This window comes from Pseudophryne corroboree, chromosome 4, assembly GCF_028390025.1.
Source record: "Pseudophryne corroboree isolate aPseCor3 chromosome 4, aPseCor3.hap2, whole genome shotgun sequence".
In the NCBI taxonomy this organism is placed as follows: Eukaryota; Metazoa; Chordata; class Amphibia; order Anura; family Myobatrachidae; genus Pseudophryne; species Pseudophryne corroboree.
Window position 1 is genome coordinate 1,686,823 of NC_086447.1, and position 14,066 is coordinate 1,700,888.

The following is a 14,066-nucleotide window of genomic DNA, read 5'->3' on the forward strand; positions in this document are numbered from 1 at the left end:
CTTTCCGCATCCACCCTGTAACACTGGTCTCGCCATGCTGGGGTATCCAGGGGCCCCCGATCCAATGCCACTTCCTCTGGCTCTGTCCGGGAAGACAATTTACTCTGCACTTGCTCTTCCGTCTCTGTATATTGTATACTTTGTGTCATTTGGGCCACTGTTTCGATCCCTTCCTCCCTGAATTCCTCAAACTCTGGCTCCCCCAGCAGATTCCATGTGGCTGCTTCACTTCTGCAGTGCATGAACGCATTTCCCAGATGACACAACTTGTCCTGTATGCTGGATACTCTCCACCTGCTGATTTCCCACTGAGCTTCATTCCAGTGCTCCCAAATGTACTGCATTTTGTTAACTATACATAACAAATCCGGCTTCCCAGCCTGCCGATATGCTGACAAACTTCCAACCACAAGCTCCACTGCCCTGGTTCCACTACTGGTCTCCTCCGCTGAGGCCTGGACCATATCCTCCTCTTCCTCCTTATCACAAGGGTGCTCAACGTCCCATTGAGCCAGTTTTCCAATTAGGGATTCCTTGGTATCCACTGTATTAAACTCAATCCGTCTTGCTCGACAGAGGTCCTGTAGCTGATCCTTCTTGCTGTATCGGTAACATAGCGGGGCGGAATCCATTGCCTGCTGTGGTTTATACCTTTCTGCTGGTGTCTTGAGTGATCCCACCACTGCCGCCAAATGTGAGGATATTGGGTTCAAAATCACTCAGTCACGGTGGTAGATGAAAAACCAACAGTGGTTTATTGACAGAATAGGTTATAACACAGCTCAGCACACTTCTGTGATCCAATTCTACACGACAATTCCCTCCTGGAGCTCCTGACAGAACATTACTTCTTAGTCAGTCTCCTGCCACTCTCTTCCTTCTGTCTCACGTCCCCTCTTTTCTATTATCCAAACCCTTTGTCTTTTCTACAATAAGGCGACACCCCCAGAACTACTTTCACATGTCCAGGCATGTCCCCTAGGCCACAATAGATGTTAACTAAAGTAACCTTACTTAATCCGATTGTGTGGCCTGGAATCCATTGTGTGGGGAAGAATGAGGGGGGGGTTGTATGGCCTGACATCTGAGACTGGCTGTATCTCCAACAGCAAACACACAGGTAATCTGATCAGTCACATTGGGAAAACATTATTTTACAAACTATAACACAATAACCAACACATTCATATATATACATTGAAAACATAACTGTACCCTTGTAACAATAACATCATACACTATAATACAATATTGCCTAACATATAACTAATAACATATTGGCAATTGATGAAGTCCATGTGTAGGACCAGGGCTAGGAAAGTAACCACGTGTCTTTTACCACTGAGCGACATGACGCGCCAGCTGTGTCATCACATGTCGTCACAATACTGTACACACTGCCAGGCATATGAGAATTACACACAGCAAGAGAAGTAATACTGTGCACACTGCCAGGCATAGGGTAACAGAAGATGAGAATTACACACACATATGTAGCAAGAGAAGTAATACTGTGCACACTGCCAGACATGGTACCAGAAGATGAGCATTACACACATATATAGCAAGAGAAGTAATACTGTGCACACTGCCAGGCATAGGGTAACAGCAGATGAGAATTACACACAACAAGAGAAGTAATACTGTGCACACTGCCAGACATAGGGTAACAGAAGATGAGAATTACACACACATATATAGCAAGAGAAGTAATACTGTGCACACTGCCAGACAGGGTACCAGAAATGAGCATTACACACATATATAGCAAGATAAGTAATACTGTGCACACTGCCAGGCATAGGGTAACATCAGATGAGAATTACACACAGCAAGAGAAGTAATACTGTGCACACTGCCATTCATAGGGTAACAGCAGATGAGAATTACACACATAAATAGCAAGAGAAGTAATACTGTGCACACTGCCAGGCATAGGGTAACAGAAGATGAGCATTACACACACATATAGCAAGATAAGTAATACTGTGAACACTGCCAGACATAGGGTAACATCAGATGAGAATTACACACAGCAAGAGAAGTAATACTGTGCACAATGCCATTCATAGGGTAACAGCAGATGAGAATTACACACATAAATAGCAAGAGAAGTAATACTGTGCACAGTGCCAGACAGGATACCAGAAGATGAGCATTACACACATATATAGCAAGAGAAGTAATACTGTGCACACTGCCAGACATAGGGTAACATCAGATGAGAATTACACACAACAAGAGAAGTAATACTGTGCACACTGCCAGACATAGGGTAACAGCAGATGAGAATTACACACATATATAGCAAGAGAAGTAATACTGTGCACACTGCCAGACATAGGGTAACAGCAGATGAGAATTACACACATATATAGCAAGAGAAGTAATACTGTGCACACTGCCAGACAGGGTAACAGAAGATGAGAATTACACACATATATAGCAAGAGAAGTAATACTGTGCACACTGCCAGACATAGGGTAACAGCAGATGAGAATTACAGCAAGAGAAGTAATACTGTGAACACTGCCAGGCATAGGGTAACAGCAGATGAGAATTACACACAGCAAGAGAAGTAATACTGTGCACACTGCCAGGCATAGGGTAACAGCAGATGAGAATTACAGTAAGAGAAGTAATACTGTGCACACTGCCAGACATAGGGTAACAGCAGATGAGAATTACAGCAAGAGAAGTAATACTGTGCACACTGCCAGGCATAGGGTAACAGCAGATGAGAATTACAGTAAGAGAAGTAATAGTTAGCACACTGCCAGACATAGGGTAACAGCAGATGAGAATTACACACATATATAGCAAGAGAAGTAATACTGTGCACACTGCCAGACAGGGTAACAGAAGATGAGAATTACACACATATATAGCAAGAGAAGTAATACTGTGCACACTGCCAGACATAGGGTAACTGCAGATGAGAATTACAGCAAGAGAAGTAATATTGTGCACACTGCCAGACATAGGGTAACAGCAGATGAGAATTACATACAGCAAGAGAAGTAATACTGTGCACACTGCCAGACATAGGGTAACAGCAGATGAGAATTACAGCAAGTGAAGTAATACTGTGCACACTGCCAGGCATAGGGTAACAGCAGATGAGAATTACACACAGCAAGAGAAGTAATACTGTGCACATTGCCAGACATAGGGTAACAGCAGATGAGAATTACACACAGCAAGAGAAGTAATACTGTGCACACTGCCAGACATAGGGTAACAGCAGATGAGAATTACACACAGCAAGAGAAGTAATACTGTGCACACTGCCAGGCATAGGGTAACAGCAGATGAGCATTGCAGTACGAGAAGTAATACTGTGCACACTGCCAGGCATAGGGTAACAGCAGATGAGAATTACACACAGCAAGAGAAGTAATACTGTGCACACTGCCAGGCATAGGGTAACAGCAGATGAGCATTGCAGTACGAGAAGTAATACTGTGCACACTGCCAGACATAGGGTAACAGCAGATGAGAATTGCAGTAAGAGAAGTAATACTGTGCACACTGCCAGGCATAGGGTAACAGCAGATGAGAATTGCAGTAAGAGAAGTAATACTGTGCACACTGCCAGACATAGGGTAACAGCAGATGAGAATTGCAGTAAGAGAAGTAATACTGTGCACACTGCCAGACGTAGGGTAACAGTAGATGAGAATTGCAGTAAGAGAAGTAATACTGTGCACACTGCCAGGCATAGGGTAACAGCAGCCCTCTAACATTAAGTTTCGGTTTTATACTGTAGATGTGTCCTCATACGCTATGGCTTCAGTCGTGCATGCGTGCAAATTCCCGGGCGGCTCGGAGGCAGCGCACATCTTATTCACACTAATGAGACCACTAGAAGCGACAAAACTACGTCTGCTGTATATACTTACCTCATGTAATTAGTGCCCTCTGATCACCGGCATACACTTACCTCATGTAATTAGTGCCCTCTGAGCACCGGCCTACACTTACCTCATGTAATTAGTGCCCTCTGATCACCGGCCTACACTTACCTCATGTAATTAGTGCCCTCTGATCACCGGCATACACTCACCTCATGTAATTAGTGCCCTCTGAGCACCGCCTACACTCAACTCATGTAATTAGTGTCCTCTGAGCACCGCCCTACACTTACCTCATGTAATTAGTGCCCTCTGAGCACCGCCTACACTTACCTCATGTAATTAGTGTCCTCTGAGCACCGGCCTACACTTACCTCATGTAATTAGTGCCCTCCGATCACCGGCCTACACTTACCTCATGTAATTAGTGCCCTCCGATCACCGGCCTACACTTACCTCATGTAATTAGTGCCCTCTGAGCAGCGGCCTACACTTACCTCATGTAATTAGTGCCCTCCGATCACCGGCCTACACTTACCTCATGTAATTAGTGCCCTCCGATCACCGGCCTACACTTACCTCATGTAATTAGTGCCCTCTGAGCAGCGGCCTACACTCACCTCATGTAATTAGTGCCCTCCGATCACCGGCCTACACTTACCTCATGTAATTAGTGCCGTCTGAGCACCGGCCTACACTTACCTCATGTAATTAGTGCCCTCTGAGCACCGGCATACACTCACCTCATGTAATTAGTGCCCTCTGATCACCGGCATACACTTACCTCATGTAATTAGTGCCCTCTGATCACCGGCCTACACTCACCTCATGTAATTAGTGCCCTCTGATCACCGGCATACACTCACCTCATGTAATTAGTGCCCCGTGAGTACCGCCCTACACTTACCTCATGTAATTAGTGCCCTCTGATCACCGGCCTACACTTACCTCATGTAATTAGTGCCCTCTGATCACCGGCCTACACTTACCTCATGTAATTAGTGCCCTCTGATCACCACCTTCACTTACCTCATGTAATTAGTGCCCTCTGAGCACCACCTTCACTTACCTCATGTAATTAGTGCCCTCTGAGCACCGACCTACACTTACCTCATGTAATTAGTGCCCTCTGAGCAGCGGCCTACACTTACCTCATGTAATTGGTGCCCTCTGAGCACCGACCTACACTTACCTCATGTAATTAGTGCCCTCTGATCACCGGCCTACACTCACCTCATGTAATTAGTGCCCTCCGATCACCGGCCTACACTCACCTCATGTAATTAGTGCCCTCCGATCACCGGCCTACACTTACCTCATGTAATTAGTGCCCTCTGAGCACCGGCATACACTTACCTCATGTAATTAGTGCCCTCTGAGCAGCGGCCTACACTTACCTCATGTAATTAGTGCCCTCTGAGCACCGACCTACACTTACCTCATGTAATTAGTGCCCTCTGATCACCGGCCTACACTCACCTCATGTAATTAGTGCCCTCCGATCACCGGCCTACACTTACCTCATGTAATTAGTGCCCTCCGATCACCGGCCTACACTTACCTCATGTAATTAGTGCCCTCTGAGCACCGGCATACACTCACCTCATGTAATTAGTGCCCTCCGATCACCGGCCTACACTTACCTCATGTAATTAGTGCCCTCTGATTACCGGCCTACACTCACCTCATGTAATTAGTGCCCTCCGATCACCGGCCTACACTTACCTCATGTAATTAGTGCCCTCTGAGCACCGGTCTACACTTACCTCATGTAATTAGTGCCCTCCGATCACCGGCCTACACTTACCTCATGTAATTAGTGCCCTCTGATCACCACCTTTACTTACCTCATGTAATTAGTGCCCTCTGAGCACCGACCTACACTTACCTCATGTAATTAGTGCCCTCTGAGCAGCGGCCTACACTTACCTCATGTAATTAGTGCCCCCTGAGCACCGCCTACACTTACCTCATGTAATTAGTGCCCTCTGAGCACCGCCTTCACTTACCTCATGTAATTAGTGCCCTCCGATCACCGGCCTACACTTACCTCATGTAATTAGAGCCCTCTGAGCACCGGCATACACTTACCTCATGTAATTAGTGCCCTCTGAGCACCGCCTACACTTACCTCATGTAATTAGTGGCCTTTGAGCACCTGCCTACACTTACCTCATGTAATTTGTGCCCTCTGAGCACCGCCCTACACTTACCTCATGTAATTAGTGCCCTCCGATCACCGGCCTACACTTACCTCATGTAATTAGTGCCCTCTGAGCACCGCCTACACTTATCTCATGTAATTAGTGCCCTCTGAGCACCAACCTACACTTACCTCATGTAATTAGTGCCCTCTAAGCACCGACCTACACTTACCTCATGTAATTAGTGCCCTCTGAGCACCTGCCTACACTTACCTCATGTAATTAGTGCCCTCCGATCACCGGCCTACACTTACCTCATGTAATTAATGCCCTCTGAGCACCGCCTACACTTATCTCATGTAATTAGTGCCCTCTGAGCACCAACCTACACTTACCTCATGTAATTAGTGCCCTCTGAGCACCTGCCTACACTTACCTCATGTAATTAGTGCCCTCTGAGCACCGGCCTACACTTACCTCATGTAATTAGTGCCCTCTGATCACCGGCCTACACTTACCTCATGTAATTAGTGCCCTCCGATCACCGGCCTACACTTACCTCATGTAATTAGTGCCCTCTGAGCACCGCCTACACTTATCTCATGTAATTAGTGCCCTCTGAGCACCAACCTACACTTACCTCATGTAATTAGTGCCCTCTGAGCACCGACCTACACTCACCTCATGTAATTAGTGCCCCGTGAGTACCGCCCTACACTTACCTCATGTAATTAGTGCCCTCTGAGTACCGGCCTACACTCACCTCATGTAATTAGTGCCCTCTGACTACTGGCCTACACTCGCCTCATGTAATTAGTGCCCTCCGATCACCGGCCTACACTCACCTCATGTAATTAGTGCCCTCCGATCACCGGCATACACTTACCTCATGTAATTAGTGCCCTCTGAGCACCGGCCTACACTTATCTCATGTAATTAGTGCCCTCTGAGTACCGGCCTACACTCACCTCATGTAATTAGTGCCCTCTGAGCACCGCCTACACTCAACTCATGTAATTAGTGTCCTCTGAGCACCGCCCTACACTTAACTCATGTAATTAGTGCCCTCTGAGCACCGCCTACACTTACCTCATGTAATTAGTGTCCTCTGAGCACCGGCCTACACTTACCTCATGTAATTAGTGCCCTCCGATCACCGGCCTACACTTACCTCATGTAATTAGTGCCCTCTGAGCAGCGGCCTACACTTACCTCATGTAATTAGTGCCCTCCGATCACCGGCCTACACTTACCTCATGTAATTAGTGCCCTCCGATCACCGGCCTACACTTACCTCATGTAATTAGTGCCCTCTGAGCAGCGGCCTACACTCACCTCATGTAATTAGTGCCCTCCGATCACCGGCCTACACTTACCTCATGTAATTAGTGCCGTCTGAGCACCGGCCTACACTTACCTCATGTAATTAGTGCCCTCTGAGCACCGGCATACACTCACCTCATGTAATTAGTGCCCTCTGATCACCGGCATACACTTACCTCATGTAATTAGTGCCCTCTGATCACCGGCCTACACTCACCTCATGTAATTAGTGCCCTCTGATCACCGGCATACACTCACCTCATGTAATTAGTGCCCCGTGAGTACCGCCCTACACTTACCTCATGTAATTAGTGCCCTCCGATCACCGGCCTACACTTACCTCATGTAATTAGTGCCCTCTGATCACCGGCCTACACTTACCTCATGTAATTAGTGCCCTCTGATCACCGGCATACACTCACCTCATGTAATTAGTGCCCTCTGAGCACCACCTTCACTTACCTCATGTAATTAGTGCCCTCTGAGCACCGACCTACACTTACCTCATGTAATTAGTGCCCTCTGAGCAGCGGCCTACACTTACCTCATGTAATTAGTGCCCTCTGAGCACCGACCTACACTTACCTCATGTAATTAGTGCCCTCTGATCACCGGCCTACACTTACCTCATGTAATTAGTGCCCTCCGATCACCGGCCTACACTCACCTCATGTAATTAGTGCCCTCCGATCACCGGCCTACACTTACCTCATGTAATTAGTGCCCTCTGAGCACCGGCATACACTTACCTCATGTAATTAGTGCCCTCTGAGCACCGCCTACACTTACGTCATGTAATTAGTGCCCTCTGAGCACCGGCCTACACTTACCTCATGTAATTAGTGCTCTCTGATCACCGGCCTACACTTACCTCATGTAATTAGTGCCCTCTGAGCACCGCCTACACTTACCTCATGTAATTAGTGCCCTCTGATCACCGGCTTACACTTACCTCATGTAATTAGTGCCCTCTGAGCACCGCCTACACTTACCTCATGTAATTAGTGCCCTCTGATCACCGGCCTACACTTACCTCATGTAATTAGTGCCCTCCGATCACCGGCCTACACTCACCTCATGTAATTAGTGCCCTCTGATCACCACCTACACTTTCCTCATGTAATTAATGCCCTCCGATCACCGGCCTATGCTCGTACACTGGGATTTGGTATTTCAGCACTCAGTGTGGCGCAATTGGCGTCTTGCGCTGTATGGTGAGTTGAGGCTTGGTGTATGAGGACGCCTCCAGTAGAGATATCGGGGTCTCTGCGGTCATTGTGTACCCTCATGTAGATTAATAAGAGCTGTAGTCTGAGTTCTCTGCCAGTAATTGAGCCACACAGAGCAGGGATGTCTCTACCAGAGACCGGGCAAAGCCACCAGATATCCATAACCTGTGCCTGTCTCTGCAGATGGCGGTTCTAGAGATCCAGGGGAATGGGGAGTCCTCTTATGTACCCCAGGAGGCTATAAATAATGCCATTCAGTTCCTGGAGGACCCGCTGCAGAGGGTGAGTTACTCCCAGCAGCCGCTATGTGCTACGGTACTGTTCCCTGTGTGACTGCAATATGGTGGATTTAGTGTAGAGCATTTCCCACGTCTGAAATGCAAAGAAAGATATACTTATCTCCAAAGACCGCACGGCTCAGCGCCTCTTTCCCACGACTTACTGTACTGCTACTGACAGCGCTGCTCCACTTGGATGTGATGACTGTTCTGGAAGTGGCATGGGTGGCACAGTGCTGGGTTGCGTGGCACAGTGAGGGCTTGGGTAGTACAGTGCTGGATTGGGTAGTTCTGTGCAATCCTGCACTATACTACCCATTTCAGTACTGTATCACCCGAGCCAGCACTGTCCTACCCAAGCCAACACAGTGGTACAGTGCTAGGTAGTGTGGTATAGTTCTAGGTTGGGTGGTACAGTGCTGGGTTTGATAGTACAGTGCGGGGTTGGGTATTATTGGGTTTGTTGCTATAGTTGTGGGTTGGGTAGTACAGTGCGCGGTTGGTTGGCACTGTGCGGGGCTGGTTAATACAGTATTAGATTGGCCAATACAGTGCGGGGCTGGTTGGTACAGCATTAGATTGGCTGATACAGTGCAGAGTTGGGTGGCACTGTGCTAAGTTTGGTGGTATAGTTTTAGGTTGGGTGGTACTGTGTGGGATTCTGCAATATAGTGCTGGGTTGGGTAGCACAGTGCTGATTTGGCTGGTACAGTGCTGGGTTGGGTGGTGTAGTTGTGGGTTGGGTGGTGTAGTTGTGGGTTTGGTGGCACAGTGCTGGGTTGGGTGGTGTAGTTGTGGGTTAGGTAATACAGTGCTGGGTTGGGTGGTGTAGTTGTGGGTTGGGTGGTAGGTAATACAGTGCTGGGTTGGGTGGTGTAGTGCTGGGTTGGGTGGTGTAGTTGTGGGTTGGGTAGTACAGTGCTGAGTTGGGTGGTGTAGTTGTGGGTTTGGTGGCACAGTGCTGGGTTGGATGGTGTAGTTGTGGGTCAGGTAATACAGTGCTGGGTTGGGTGGTATAGTTGTGGGTTGGGTGGTATAGTGCTGGGGTGGGTGGTGTAGTTGTCAGTTGGGTAGTACAGTGCTGGGTTGAATGGTGTAGATGAGTTGGGTGGCACAGTGCTGGTTTGGGCTGTACAATGCTTGGTTGGGTGGCACAGTGCTTTGGGTAATACATTGCTGGGTTGGGTGGTACAGTGCTGGGGTGGGTGGTGTGGGTTGGGTGGTACAGTGCTGGGGTGGGTGGTGTAGTTGTGGAGTGGGTGGCACAGTGCTGGTTTGGGTGGTGTAGTTGTGGGTTGGGTGGTGTAGTTGTGAGTTGGGTGGCACAGTGCTGGGTTGGGTGGTGTAGTTGTGTGTTGGGTAGTACAGTGCTGGTTTGGGTGGTGTAGTTGTGGGTTGGGTAGTACAGTGCTGGGTTTGGTGGTGTAGTTGTGGGTTGGGTAGTACAGTGCTGGGTTGGGTGGTGTAGATGTGGGTTTTGTAGTACAGTGCTGGGTTGGGTGGTGTAGTTGTGGGTTGGGTAGTACAGTGCTGAGTTGGGCAGTGTAGTTGTGGGTTGGGTAGTACAGTGCTGGTTTGGGTCGTGTAGTTGTGGGTTGGGTAGTGTAGTGCTGGGTTGGGTGGTGTAGTTGTGGGTAGGGTAGTTTAGTGCTGGGTTGGGTGATGTAGTTGTGGGTTGGGTGGTACAGTGCTGGGTTGGGTGGTGTAGTTGTGGGTTGGGTGGTGTAGTTGTGGGTAGGGTAGTTTAGTGCTGGGTTGGGTGATGTAGTTGTGGGTTGGGTGGTACAGTGCTGGGTAGGGTAGTGTAGTGCTGGGTTGGGTGGTGTAGTTGTGGGTTGGGTGGTACAGTGCTGGGTAGGGTAGTGTAGTGCTGGGTTGGGTGGTGTAGTTGTGGGTTGGGTGGTGTAGTTGTGGGTAGGGTAGTTTAGTGCTGGGTTGGGTGATGTAGTTGTGGGTTGGGTGGTACAGTGCTGGGTAGGGTAGTGCTGGGTTGGGTGGTGTAGTTGTGGGTAGGGTAGTTTAGTGCTGGGTTGGGTGATGTAGTTGTGGGTTGGGTGGTACAGTGCTGGGTAGGGTAGTGTAGTGCTGGGTTGGGTGGTGTAGTTGTGGGTAGGGTAGTTTAGTGCTGGGTTGGGTGATGTAGTTGTGGGTTGGGTGGTACAGTGCTGGGTAGGGTAGTGTAGTGCTGGGTTGGGTGGTGTAGTTGTGGGTAGGGTAGTTTAGTGCTGGGTTGGGTGATGTAGTTGTGGGTTGGGTGGTACAGTGCTGGGTAGGGTAGTGTAGTGCTGGGTTGGGTGGTGTAGTTTAGTGCTGGGTTGGGTGATGTAGTTGTGGGTTGGGTGGTACAGTGCTGGGTTGGGTGGTGTAGTTGTGGGTTGGGTGGTGTAGTTGTGGGTAGGGTAGTTTAGTGCTGGGTTTGGTGATGTAGTTGTGGGTTGGGTGGTACAGTGCTGGGTAGGGTAGTGTAGTGCTGGGTTGGGTGGTGTAGTTGTGGGTTGGGTGGTGTAGTTGTGGGTAGGGTAGTTTAGTGCTGGGTTGGGTGATGTAGTTGTGGGTTGGGTGGTACAGTGCTGGGTAGGGTAGTGTAGTGCTGGGTTGGGTGGTGTAGTTGTGGGTAGGGTAGTTTAGTGCTGGGTTGGGTGATGTAGTTGTGGGTTGGGTGGTACAGTGCTGGGGTGGGTGGTGTAGGTGTGGGTTGGGTGGTACAGTGCTGGGGTGGGTGGTGTAGTTGTGGAGTGGGTGGCACAGTGCTGGTTTGGGTGGTGTAGTTGTGGGTTGGGTGGTGTAGTTGTGAGTTGGGTGGCACAGTGCTGGGTTGGGTGGTGTAGTTGTGTGTTGGGTAGTACAGTGCTGGTTTGGGTGGTGTAGTTGTGGGTTGGGTAGTACAGTGCTGGGTTTGGTGGTGTAGTTGTGGGTTGGGTAGTACAGTGCTGGGTTGGGTGGTGTAGATGTGGGTTTTGTAGTACAGTGCTGGGTTGGGTGGTGTAGTTGTGGGTTGGGTAGTACAGTGCTGAGTTGGGCAGTGTAGTTGTGGGTTGGGTAGTACAGTGCTGGTTTGGGTCGTGTAGTTGTGGGTTGGGTAGTGTAGTGCTGGGTTGGGTGGTGTAGTTGTGGGTAGGGTAGTTTAGTGCTGGGTTGGGTGATGTAGTTGTGGGTTGGGTGGTACAGTGCTGGGTAGGGTGGTGTAGTTGTGGGTTGGGTGATGTAGTTGTGGGTTGGGTGGTACAGTGCTGGGTAGGGTAGTGTAGTGCTGGGTTGGGTGGTGTAGTTGTGGGTAGGGTAGTTGTAGTTGTGGGTTGGGTGGTACAGTGCTGGGTTGGGTGGTGTAGTTGTGGGTTGGGTGGTGTAGTTGTGGGTAGGGTAGTTTAGTGCTGGGTTTGGTGATGTAGTTGTAGGTTGGGTGGTACAGTGCTGGGTAGGGTAGTGTAGTGCTGGGTTGGGTGGTGTAGTTGTGGGTTGGGTGGTGTAGTTGTGGGTAGGGTAGTTTAGTGCTGGGTTGGGTGATGTAGTTGTGGGTTGGGTGGTACAGTGCTGGGTAGGGTAGTGCTGGGTTGGGTGGTGTAGTTGTGGGTAGGGTAGTTTAGTGCTGGGTTGGGTGATGTAGTTGTGGGTTGGGTGGTACAGTGCTGGGTAGTGTAGTGCTGGGTTGGGTGGTGTAGTTGTGGGTTGGGAGGTGTAGTTGTGGGTAGGGTAGTTTAGTGCTGGGTTGGGTGATGTAGTTGTGGGTTGGGTGGTACAGTGCTGGGTAGGGTAGTGTAGTGCTGGGTTGGGTGGTGTAGTTGTGGGTAGGGTAGTTTAGTGCTGGGTTGGGTGATGTAGTTGTGGGTTGGGTGGTACAGTGCTGGGTAGTGTAGTGTTGGGTGGTGTAGTTGTGGGTTGGGAGGTGTAGTTGTGGGTAGGGTAGTTTAGTGCTGGGTTGGGTGATGTAGTTGTGGGTTGGGTGGTACAGTGCTGGGTAGGGTAGTGTAGTGCTGGGTAGGGTAGTGTAGTGCTGGGTTTGGTGGTGTAGTTGTGGGTAGGGTAGTTTAGTGCTGGGTTGGGTGATGTAGTTGTGGGTTGGGTGGTACAGTGCTGGGTTGGGTGGTGTAGTTGTGGGTAGGGTAGTTTAGTGCTGGGTTGGGTGATGTAGTTGTGGGTTGGGTGGTACAGTGCTGGGTAGGGTAGTGTAGTGCTGGGTTGGGTGGTGTAGTTGTGGGTTGGGTGGTGTAGTTGTGGGTAGGGTAGTTTAGTGCTGGGTTGGGTGATGTAGTTGTGGGTTGGGTGGTACAGTGCTGGGTAGGGTAGTGTAGTGCTGGGTTGGGTGGTGTAGTTGGTTGGGTGGTACAGTGCTGGGTAGGGTAGTGTAGTGCTGGGTTGGGTGGTGTAGTTGTGGGTTGGGTAGTTTAGTGCTGGGTTGGGTGATGTAGTTGTGGGTTGGGTGGTACAGTGCTGGGTAGGGTAGTGTAGTGCAGTGCTGGGTAGGGTGGTGTAGTTGTGGGTTGGGTGGTGTAGTTGTGGGTAGGGTAGTTTAGTGCTGGGTTGGGTGATGTAGTTGTGGGTTGGGTGGTACAGTGCTGGTTAGGGTAGTGTAGTGCTGGGTTGGGTGGTGTAGTTGTGGGTAGGGTAGTTTAGTGCTGGGTTGGGTGATGTAGTTGTGGGTTGGGTGGTACAGTGCTGGGTAGGGTAGTGTAGTGCTGGGTTGGGTGGTGTAGTTGTGGGTTGGGAGGTGTAGTTGTGGGTAGGGTAGTTTAGTGCTGGGTTGGGTGGTACAGTGCTGGGTAGGGTAGTGTAGTGTTGGGTGGTGTAGTTGTGGGTTGGGTGGTACAGTGCTGGGTAGGGTAGTGTAGTGCTGGGTTGGGTGGTGTAGTTGTGGGTTGGGTGGTGTAGTTGTGGGTTGGGTGGTGTAGTGGGTAGGGTAGTTTAGTGCTGGGTTGGGTGATGTAGTTGTGGGTTGGGTGGTACAGTGCTGGGTAGGGTAGTGTAGTGCTGGGTTGGGTGGTGTAGTTGTGGGTAGGGTAGTGTAGTGCTGGGTTGGGTGATGTAGTTGTGGGTTGGGTGGTACAGTGCTGGGTAGGGTAGTGTAGTGCTGGGTTGGGTGGTGTAGTTGTCGGTTGGGTGGTACAGTGCTGGGTAGGGTAGTGTAGTGCTGGGTTGGGTGGTGTAGTTGTGGGTAGGGTAGTTTAGTGCTGGGTTGGGTGATGTAGTTGTGGGTTGGGTGGTACAGTGCTGGGTAGGGTAGTGTAGTGCTGGGTTGGGTGG

General features: G+C 49.7%; 1 protein-coding gene across 2 annotated transcripts in view; it reads left to right on the forward strand.

The window, feature by feature from the left end:
• The window catches only part of NRBP1 (nuclear receptor binding protein 1), a 159,838-nt gene that overhangs the window by 83,134 nt on the left and 62,638 nt on the right, over window positions 1-14,066 (forward strand). For both annotated transcript variants that reach the window (XM_063914903.1, XM_063914904.1), the window contains one exon: window positions 8,734-8,832. In XM_063914903.1, coding sequence (XP_063770973.1) covers window positions 8,734-8,832 — 99 coding nt within the window. The remainder of the gene's footprint in view (window positions 1-8,733; window positions 8,833-14,066) is intronic.